Genomic DNA, 10,875 nt, shown 5'->3' on the forward strand with positions numbered 1-10,875 from the left:
ATAATACAGATCACAGGATGCTTAAAACATGGCGTTAGCATGTGATGCCTTTAAAAAAGTTGCTACTTATTTTGGCCTATTTAAGTTGGTAGGCTGAGTTCAAGTAGTGAGGTGGGAACAGGAAGAGGAGGAATGTCTGCTAGAGAAGGGACAGAGAGGTCTGGGCATAAGGGTCACCCTGAAGGACGATACAAAGGAAGCAGTTACGAGCAGGAGGTTTGGATGTGGCGTGGAAGTCAGCAGAGACTGGAGCAGGCACTGAATTGTGTAAACTAAACGGGGCATTCGCAGACGAGAAAATGTTAAACAGATTTTGTTGAAATGTCTTTTGTTGTGTACTGAACATAACGACTATCTGGTAGCACAACTGTGTGCCACTTAAACAGAAAGCAGGTGGTATTGGCTTTGATGACCTGCTTCGGAGAACAGTGACTCGGAGGCTAGCTGTTTATGAGCTGACTAGCCTAACTTCGGTGCATGCGTATGTGTTGGAGTTTGTGTTCAAGTGTTTAGCTTACGGCAAACCTGCAATGTCATGAGATGCGTCTTACTTGTTTGTGAAACATTTTTTTCTGAAAGTGGTAGTGGAAAGAGCTGTATAGGTTTCATGGGAGTTTTGTTTGCGTTCTAGGTTTGTTTTGGAACAGTACAATGCACTCTCCTGGCTAACCTGTGATCCTGCAACCCAGGACAGACGGTCGTGTCTCCCAGTTCATTTTGTGGTGCTGAATCAATTGTATAACTTTATCATGAATATGCTGTGATCTTCATCTGAACTTTGCAAGAAAAGAACAAGGAAAAGGGATATTTCATTGCAGGACTAAGTTACACTTCTCAGTGCAAGTCATTTGTGATGGGGTATAATTCTTGTTACTTCCAACAAATATTGTTTTGACTTGTGATGGGGCACATATAACCCTGCTGTCTTTGTTTCATTGACTATACAGGACTCTTTAGAATGATGATCAGACAAAATGTATTATAACATTTTTAGTAGCAAAATTAACCATTTTCCCCAGTCACAGTATTTGTGAAAAGTAATGAGCCATAGTACCCAGTCATGTTTAATGAATATTAAAAGCATGGAGATGAGAAGAGACATGAGGAACCATAAGTTTCTACCTATGGCTTCAGAACATCAAGATGTTCTTGTATTGGATTATAGTACCTAGTATTCGAAAATGCCTGCATCTCTCTTATTTATTGTAAGTTTTTAAATGTATAAATTGTCTTATATTTCTTAACCTCTTTTATAAAAATTTTCCTAGAAGGTTTATACTGCCTTCTTGCTTTAAAGCAATTGGTCTAAAATATATGTAATCGTCTTAATTAAAAGTTGCAGTAGGTTGCTTTTAGAGTATTATTTTTTTGTAAGGGGGTGGGTGGGGACAGTAAATTTGTATTGTCTTGATGTACAGTTTAATGGGGATAGAGGGGTTAATGTCCATACCATTGTGTGTGGGGGATTTACAGCTAAGCTGTAGTTGCAGAGTACATGTACAGTAATGAAGTTCACTGTGTTTATATAAATTGAAAAGGTACCGGGTCTTACAGCATTTTATATCACACCTTTACAGAGTAACAATGGCAATATATAAGTGATATTGTAGGTGGTTTAACTTGTAGTGAGAATAAAATGAATAAACTCTCAATTTAATTTTGTGTTATGGCTCAGAACTTTGGCTAGCTTCAGGCTCCAGTTGCTGGGTTTATTTAGTCCAAGAATACCTGCTACGCAGTGTGTAGCTAACCAGGAGTTCTTGGCATTGCGTTCTTGCATTCTTTAAGATACATATTTCATTGCAAAGATGAAACCGAACATCCAGGCATGGGAAAAAACATGAGGAAATTACCCCCAAGTCTCCTGTAAGGCTGAAACTTAGCTCAGCTCTAGCCATTTCACAAATGCAAAAACAGTCAATCTTGACTTTAAGATTGGTGTGTGTTTAACTAAAATGTGGTGTATATAGATTCTCAGTGAATTCTGGTATTCAGACCAAACTCCACTAGTAAAAAAAAAAAAAAAAAAGAAAAAAAAATCCATTTTCCTTTTTAATCTATTTTTGGCACTGTGGTGAAGGTCCCAGGTAATCATTGTATGAGTTTTTTCCGCCTCTGATTCCAGCCAGGGCATGTGCCAAGGAGGCTCAAAACTCCCTGAGGAAGGGACTCAGGAGGCTTTCATATACCTCTTCTCCCTCTACAATCAGCAGCTTTCTTCACTTAACACTTTTCCTTTTACTTGCACATGCCAAATCAGTAATGCTTCTCTAAAACGGCCCCTACGGGTGCCCACGAGCAATTCCTTTCTCATGGTTCCTTGTCCTCCGACCCCCAGCTTAAGAATTTACTTCTGCAGCGTCCTTCTCAGCTGAATGTGGGAACCCATGATAACCGAGCACCCGGGTCTCACTGGACAAACCGAGCCATCCGTTTTGCCAGTTAAGCCTTTTAAAGGAGCAAGACTTAAGATCCCTTTGTGCACCCACTGCTAAATCCTCTACAAGGACAAAGTCGTTTGTATTTACAAAACTGGATTTGGTAGTTTGTACAGAAAATCATGTTTTGTGAATACAAAATGTTTGCCTGAAATATCACTTTTCATATGAACAAACATCAAACCTCTTTGAATTGTGTATATACAATACTAGCGACCTTTGTGGTTTTGTATGAAGAAAATGTACAATTGGTGACAAAGGTTTTCAGTCACTTCTTCAAAACAACATTAGTGCAATCAGAAGTCAGCATATTTTGATATTAAAGTAAAAAAACTGGGTGTCTGCATTATTAGTATTTTTTTTATTATGCTAATGCATCACAGATTGAGTAGCATGTTACTTTGTTTGAGAGCATTTTTTCACGTGGCTGAGATCTGAGGGGGGAAAATGCTCTTTAGCCTGGAATCTTCAAAGCTTCCTTCCTTTTTTTTTTTTTTTTAGCTGGTTACTTTTAAACCTGTCTTAATGTTAATGAACCTCTTTAGCGTGGAACTTGTTAGCAGTGGGCTGTTTAAAATGTGACTGACTTGTATTCATCAGGTAAGTGAGCCAGTTGCCTGAACAGCGGGGTCCCGATCATTGTGCAGTCATGCTAACCTTCTGTGAAATATACCACTAGTATTTTTCAAATACAGTAAAAACGGAAATTAAAATACTGTAACCACTAGAAGAGATCAGGAGGCCCTTCTGATGAGTCTTTTTAGAAACCGTTTATGCTGGGAGATTTTTCCTGGCTTGGCATCTTTTTGCCAACAGCGTACATATCAAAACTGCCAGCACTGAGGAGCTAAGGTACTTGTTTTACTTCTAAATAAATGACTTTCACCTTACGAATCAATTTGCCTAATGATATCAATCCCACTGTTTAAAGTGCATATAATTACTGATGTAATAATAATACTGTGACAGCCAGCTAACAAGATAATTTATACTGATCACTGACAGGTTCAGCTGCAACGTCTGTACTTACCATTGCTCCTGACAGCTCTTATTAAGTAGTAGTTGTGGAACTTTTATTAAATGTATTGGCTACACATGGGATTCTTCCAGCCAGTCAAAAAGGAAAAAAAAATCTAGCCATACTCTATTTATGCAAGCCATTCAGTTATCTGGGCTGGGCTGTAACAGTGTATGGATTAGACTCCTTGTACACACTATGGTTTGGCCCCTTGGCTACCCAGTGTACTTGCGTATGGCCCTTGCATTTTAAAGTAAACGTCATTTTTAAAACTTTCTAACCCTTTCAGAATAAAATTAAAATTTTAAATCCTCAGCTATATTCTTACTCAGCTGTCAGTATGGCACAGATTATGATGCTCTCCTTTCATCTTCACATTTACCTTCTATGATTTTTTTTTTTTTAAACCATGTGTTGCTGCAAAGATTTGCAGATGTCTTTAATTGAGCACTATTAATACTGTAATATCAAAATATTATGTTGCATTATTTAAAAATTCAAAATGTAATAGAGGAAAAGGTTTTAAAAAATGCTATTGCACCATATAGTTCGCTGCACAACAGTCTATGGCATAGCATATCAGTCGGTTTTAATATTATCCATGTAATGTTTTGATCTGGGTTTCTTCTGAGAATCCAGTTTCTCAGCTGAGAGTTTTGTCTCGCAGTATCTCTTAAACACAAAGGTGGACAGTGAGTGTCTGTGTCTCTCTCTCTTTCTCTCTCGTACTAATTGAAAGACCCAGAACTACACTTAACTGTTTAGAAAACCTTATTTGGGGGTGTACTCTTTATTTTCAATGGAGTAAAACTTCATTTACAGTAAAACTGGATTTGGGACCTACAACAATCCTCAGGGTCACTTTTTCAGAAGTTTTAATATAGCTTTAGGGGTTGTTTTTTTTTTTCCAAATAAACTGGATTTGTGGACCTTGTAAACCTATTTAAATTGCAAATTGTGGCATCATTACTGGACATGTCAGCTTCAAGAAAGCTTCTCCCACCAGCTGGGTCACTTTAAGAAGGGGAGTGTCTAAGTTCTCGCTCAGCCGCGACACGAAATGGTCCAAGTCGTCTTATTTAACGTGACAGGAAAATGAAATAAGGAACAAAAACAAACAAACAAAAAAACACTATTGCTGCCGAATGCCATAAACACTGAGTTGTACAAATTGTGATTGAGGAAATGAAAAGGTTTATACTTTTTAAAAAAAAAAATTCAAATGGAATAAATTATTCATGAAGCCTTGATTGGTGGTGTCTCTTTATTTCCAACCCCCACGCGGAGCCTCGAGTTGGGCCCGCGCTCGACGCACGCCGCGGTGGGAATTCAGCGGCTCTCGACCCCCTGCACATTTTTTTCCCCTCGTGCTGTGGACGACGACGGAGAGGAGGGCCTGGTGCGGCGGGAGCGTCCCTGATGTGTAAAGCAGGAGCGGCTCTCCTCCAGCCCCGAAATACTGGGTTCTTGAAGAGGACGGAGCCCAGGCCCAGGCTGATGGGCAAATTCAGTTTCTCTTGGTTTTTGCCCCTTGATTTGATAGAAATTCAGTTTCTTTTGGTTTGTTTGTTTGTTTGTTTTGGGGGTTTTTTTTGCCCCTTGATTTTGAAGCACTGCAGCTAATCTGTTTGTCTGTTTGTGTTTTGTTGTTTTTGACCCTTGACTTTGAAGTAAGCCAAGCTGCGGCCTGTCCTGACAAGCCTCCCCTGTAACGCAGCAGCAGCAGCTGCCCCACCTTCCCCCGCGGGGACTCGGTTCCCCTCTCTTCCCCATCTTGATTTTGAAGGCGGAGCCGAGGGCCCGGCCCGGCACGGCACCATCCTGCGGGGAGGGGGACACTGGAGCCGCCACAGCCCAGACTTCCGCCCCGCCCCTGGGCCTGAAGCGGAGGGTCCGGCGCCGGCTTCCGCTACGGGTCGTCATTTCCTGTGCGCCCGCGCAGCGTGACACCGCCCCGGCCGGAAGTGGGCGGGGCGGCCTCGGGCTGAGGGGAGGTGGGTCGCGGTGTCGGTGGCGGGGCCCTCATCTGCGGGGTGGGGTGCGCCGTGGGGCCGGAAGCCGGGTGGCGGGGCTGGGGCAGTTGTGGGGCCAGGGCCCAGCAAGGAAGCGACCCGCCCACCCCCAAGGGAGGCCGCTCAAGGCCCCGCAGCTGGTGTTGGGGGGGGTTGCGGCCGTGCCCCCCGACGTGCCCCGTGTCCCTCGTGCAGGAGTGAGGGGAATACCACCTCTTCCAGCCCCCGCTTGGCCAGAGCCGGGAGGGAGGTCCCGGGACGCGGAGGAGCGGAGCCCCTTCCCCACCGCGTCGTCTCACCCGTCTCTTGGCGCTCGCGCGCAGGGCAGCGGCGGGGGGGGGGGGGGCCCGGGGGGGCGGATCGCGCAGGGCAGCGGCGGTGGCGGCGGCGCCATGGCGGAGTGCTCCAGCCTGCAGTTCGTCAGCCCCTACGCGTTTGAAGCGATGCAGAAGGTGGACGTGGTGCGCCTGGCGGCGCTGAGCGACCCCGAGCTCCGGCTCTTGCTGCCTTGCCTGGTGCGCATGGCCTTGTGCGCGCCCGCCGACCAGAGCCAGAGCTGGGCGCAGGACAAAAAGCTCATCCTGCGGCTCCTTTCCGGCGTGGAGGCCGTCAACTCCATCGTCGCCTTGCTGTCCGTGGATTTCCACGCGCTGGAGCAGGACGCGAACAAGGAGCAGCAGCTTCGGTAACCGAGAGGATACGCGCGGTCTGCGCGCTCGTGTCTTGCAAGGGCTTCGTTTGACTGTTGCCCGCGTCTCGTTCTTGTCCTGACGCGGCTTTGCTTTACTGCTGCAGCTCGTTACTTGTTCCTTGGGCTCGGTAGGATGACGTTCGAGGAAGGAGGGTGGGATTTGTTTACGTATTTATTTAGCTTTGAGCGTCATACCCAGCACCTAGCCAAGGGACAGTGATGCGCATTAACTGGAGACCTGTCCCATCTTTCTGGACCAGGGCAAAGAGAAGACTATGAGGCCTCCAGTAGGTTAAGAAATAGAGGCTTTCTCAAGCCCTGTCTTCTGAGGTGAAAACTGAGAGCCAGGGTTGTACGAGTACGCTTGCTTGACTGTGGTTTGTGTGCAGATCGCAGGACACACCCGTGTTTTGACAGCGAGTTAACTTTGCCATTCAGGTGGGTTTGGTGTTTGAAACTCGATGGTGTCAAAGTCCCGGTGCTGCTCTCTGGCTAGCTGGACCCCCAGCAAAGAATATTTGTCGAATGAGCGAGTGTGAATGCATTGTCTGTTTGTTTTCACCAAAACGCACCTGGTTTCTGTGGCGTTTTTGAACGGCTGTTCTCACATTTCAATGATTTATTAGGCTCAAACTCGGAGGAGGTAGTGGAGAAAGCATCTTGGTTTCGCAGCTTCAGCACGGTCTGACATTGGAGTTTGAGCACAGTGATTCTCCGCGCCGGCTTCGGCTTGTGCTTAGCGAGCTGTTAGCGATTATGAACAAGGTGAATTTCTGTTTCATTCCTTACCACGTGCGTGAATTGATGTTGGTGGACGTGGAAAAAAAATCAAGCATGGGTATACATGGCTTCAGGCCTGCGCTTCATGCTTGGGGCAATGGAGATCCTTTTTGTTCGGTCACATTTTGTTTTATTTAAGGCAGGGGCATGGAGGTGTTTTTAGTTACTAGCATCTACGTAGCCGGGGCTTCCAAACTAACAACAAAAGCTTAAATTGGTATCCCATGTTTTGGGAACAAATACACCTCGATTGGTTTCTCTAGTTTCTCTCATGACAATTCAGAGCTATGTTCACCTGGCCTAGGTGCCTGCTTAAATATTTTTTAGCAATTCTCTGGTTTTTAGGCAACTTTATTACAAACAATCATAATAAACTGGGCATGTTGCAAGTGTGCTGGGTCTGTTTTCACATAGTTAATCCTTTGCGTTCAAATCCACGGGAATTTGATGTGAAGTAACTGAGTTATACTGTTTACTCACTTTATTACACTTGTATTATGATGATAACCTCCTATTCCAGGTGTCGGAGTCAAATGGTGAATTTTTCCTTAAGTCTTCGGAGCTCTTCGAGAGCCCGGTCTACTTGGAGGAGGCAGCAGACGTTCTGTGTATTTTGCAAGCAGGTGTGCAGTCCTTTACTTACGAACCTCTCCGTACCATCACTTTTAAATGGTCAGCAAGTGACTGACATAGTTTTAATTTCAGAGCTTGTTTTAGACTGAAAACAATGGCTTTTAAAATCCTGTTTCCATTCAGAGCTGCCTTCACTGTTGCCCATAGTCGATGTGGCAGAAGCCCTGCTTCATGTTAAAAATGGAGCCTGGTTCCTGTGCCTCCTTGTGGCCAATGTTCCTGATAGCTTTAATGAAGGTAAGTTGTCGTTTCTTGTTTGGCATTTTTCCTTCCAGGAATTTATAACCCCTTCAGCAAAAATTAATTGCAGCCCAAAATGTAGCATAAAACAGTACTAGCCTTGAGGCACTTGCCTGCACATGATTCAGCCCTAAGGGGCTTCCTGCTTCTGCCACTCACCTCCCTTCACAGCACCTCCTCCTGTGGCTGACTCCCTGTGCTATCATCTCAATATGAGTCTTACCCAGGTCAGTAGTGACAAAGGATGGTAATGCTGTGGAGTCGCGGCCTGTTTCTGCACTAGCATCCCCCTTGCCAAGCTGTTATTACTTTGTACCTACTGCAGAGGTGAGGGAATGAATGGTCCTGGAGACAGAACTGCTCTTGCAATCATAGTTGTTGCTTCAGGTCAGGCTGCAGGGTGGGAGTAGAGGAAGAGCTTGCAGTGCTCTTATCCAAGCTGTATCTCAACTTGGACCGAGGACTTCACTGTCCAGGGCCGTCCCATACATCACCTGACTTAACAAGGGGCATGAGTAGTTGAAGTCAGTTTGGATCAGGCTTTAGTCTGTATCATCACTGTAAGTTCTGTGGGACAGGCACTGTCTCTGTTCGGTTTGTATAGTGTCCTAGCACAAAATGGCCCGGGTCCAGGAGCAGGGCTCTTCAGCCTGGTGGTAACACAAGTAGAAAAAACAATGTTGAACTGAATGGCCCATTCCAGTGGGCTGTGTGTATATGGGAAGAGCTGCCTTCCTAGTGCAATAGGCAGAATACTTAGTCCCAGCCTTGTGCCCTGAATGCTTAGTTTGCAGAGGCCTGATCAAGAACGGCGAGCGACAAGATGAAGAGAGCATCGGAGGCCGGCGCAGGACTGAGGCGCTTCGTCACCTGTGCAAGATGAACCCCTCCCAGGCGCTGAGGGTCCGAGGAATGGTGGTAGGCCTCAGATCAGGTTGTTATGGGGTAGCACGCGAGACCTGATTATTCTCTAGCATTTAGTTGAGGACATCCAGTGAGTGGAGACTCACCCTTTGGCTCTCTTCCAGGTGGAAGAGTGCCATCTTCCAGGCCTGGGAGTGGCCTTGACCCTGGATCACACAAAGAATGAATCCTCGGAGGATGGCGTGAGCGACTTGGTGTGCTTCGTGAGCGGTTTGCTGCTTGGAACGAACGCAAAAGTGCGGACGTGGTTTGGGACTTTTATCCGGAACGGACAGCAGGTTAGAACAAGCCGAGTGTTCCCTGGGAAGCTCCAGCTTGTGAGTGTGAGCAGATTCTCAGGGATCCTGCTGTACCACTGGCTGCAAAGCCAGGGTTATGGCAGCTGAGGCTGGTCCCGTGCAGCTTCACAGGTCAGGCGGTTGTGGAATGGAGGTCGCCAGTGGGTGCCACCTAGTGGCTCCTTCTAGGGCTGTCCTGTCTCGGTGACTTTAAATATGCAGTCTCGTAGCCATGGGAACGGGTGAACCATAGATCAGTGTTTACTGAGCATATTGTCAGTCTCACTACAGTTTATTTCACACCCAGTACTGCACAGTTGGGCACTGATTCAGTGGCTTGCTGGGATTAGGTAATATCTGTATTTTGCTGAAACGGGGCATTGTAATGTAATCCTGCTCTGGCTGCTCCCTACCCAGTGAAACAATGGTGTATGCATTTCCTTTGAGAACTTGGCTGTGCGAGTTTACTGTAGAGTTGTCTTAATTACTGCAGCTGCCATGCCCTGTACTAAAATGGGCAACATGATGAATTTTCCTACAACTGCTGTGTCTTGTACCTTTTAATTTCTCTTGCAGAGAAAAAGGGAAAACATCAGCTCTGTGCTCTGGCAAATGAGAAGGCAGCTGCTCCTGGAGCTGATGGGGATTCTTCCCACGGTTCGCAGCACACACATTGTGGAGGAAGCAGATGCGGACCCACACGTGTCTGTGTATTCTGGACTGAAAGAGGAGCACGTCGTGAAAGCCAGCGCGCTGTTACGCCTCTACTGTGCGCTCATGGGGATCGCTGGGCTGAAGTACTTGATGGCTTTTATGTTTCTGGTGTTTGTCGTTGCTGTCTCCATTCAATTACTGGGAGTCTTGGGCAGCTTCAGCTTGAGCTTCCTCCTGTTCCCCTAATGTCCAAACCTGACTGGACTTATCCTCTCTTAAAAAAGGAGGGCTCATGTCTCGTGCTTACTCAGCGCTGCTTGTGTAGCAGAATGGCCAGCTGGTTGAATAGTTCCTTATATTTCTGATTTAGCGTAGACAGTTGTACCTTTAAATTGTGCAAGACCAAATAAGTAGTTACCTGCCCTGCTATATTTTTAGCATGAAAGCTTGGCAAAATAGCTTGCCATGGAGAAGAATATCACTGTTAGAATGGAGATTCAGATGAGAGATTTGTGCTGCTGAATTCCTTGCCATAGAATCACTTCTACAATCCTAGCATTTGCAATGGTGTGTAGGGCAGAAAGCAGCTGAAAATCTTGGTCATAGCTGTCACAGCTCAGAATCCACTAGGTTTACTTTGACTTTAGCATTCATAGTCTGCATAAAAATAAAGTAAGTTTGACATAGTAGTTATCTGGATGTTTGCCTCTTCTAGAGCTGAGATTTATATCAAGAAATGTTTAAAGCTATGACCTCTGAATTCTTAAGTTCAAAGAGAATTGCTAAGTAATCTCCATAACTATATATCGAGAGAGTTGCATGATGAAGCAATGACTGCTTTTTCTTGTAATTCCAATTTAAGAAGCTTTTAACCACTGTAGCCAGATGGGAAATATTTTTCTGCCTGAACTCCTTTTGTTTTTCTCTTATTTCTTCTTCTGTTTAGACCAACTGATGAGGAAGCGGAGCAGTTACTTCAGCTCATGACGAGTCGTCCTCCTGCGACTCCTGCTGGTGTTCGCTTTGTCTCTCTCTCCTTCTGCATGCTCCTGGCCTTCTCCACACTTGTCAGGTACCTGTCGTTGTAGAGAAACAGCCTGCTCCAGGTATTACTATTTGAGCAGCGCCAGGGCAACAACACATGGGCTGTCCACCAGTTTTTCTGCCTCTTTTTTAATTCTTTATGACAATGGTCAATCTCCTGCTG

The 10,875-nt window shown here is 45.6% G+C and overlaps 2 protein-coding genes across 6 annotated transcripts in view; both read left to right on the forward strand.

Annotated features, from left to right (window-relative positions):
* MED13 (mediator complex subunit 13) overlaps positions 1-4,704 on the forward strand; it is a 77,729-nt gene extending 73,025 nt beyond the window's left edge. For all 4 annotated transcript variants that reach the window (XM_006016061.3, XM_006016062.3, XM_025210046.1 and 1 more), the window contains one exon: positions 632-4,704. In XM_006016061.3, the coding sequence (XP_006016123.1) occupies positions 632-764 (133 nt within the window). In that variant the 3' untranslated portion in view covers positions 765-4,704. The remainder of the gene's footprint in view (positions 1-631) is intronic.
* A 709-nt stretch (positions 4,705-5,413) lies between these two features.
* INTS2 (integrator complex subunit 2) overlaps positions 5,414-10,875 on the forward strand; it is a 21,639-nt gene continuing 16,177 nt past the window's right edge. The window contains exons 1-9 of one of the 2 annotated variants that reach the window (XM_006016060.3): positions 5,414-5,450; positions 5,837-6,153; positions 6,786-6,924; positions 7,460-7,562; positions 7,696-7,809; positions 8,600-8,730; positions 8,841-9,014; positions 9,591-9,811; positions 10,615-10,740. In XM_006016060.3, the coding sequence (XP_006016122.1) occupies positions 5,861-6,153; positions 6,786-6,924; positions 7,460-7,562; positions 7,696-7,809; positions 8,600-8,730; positions 8,841-9,014; positions 9,591-9,811; positions 10,615-10,740 (1,301 nt within the window). In that variant the 5' untranslated portion in view covers positions 5,414-5,450; positions 5,837-5,860. The other variant, XM_025210053.1, reaches the window with a different exon arrangement.

Source organism: Alligator sinensis, unplaced genomic scaffold (genome assembly GCF_000455745.1).
Source record: "Alligator sinensis unplaced genomic scaffold, ASM45574v1 scaffold118_1, whole genome shotgun sequence".
NCBI classification, from domain to species: domain Eukaryota; kingdom Metazoa; phylum Chordata; order Crocodylia; family Alligatoridae; genus Alligator; species Alligator sinensis.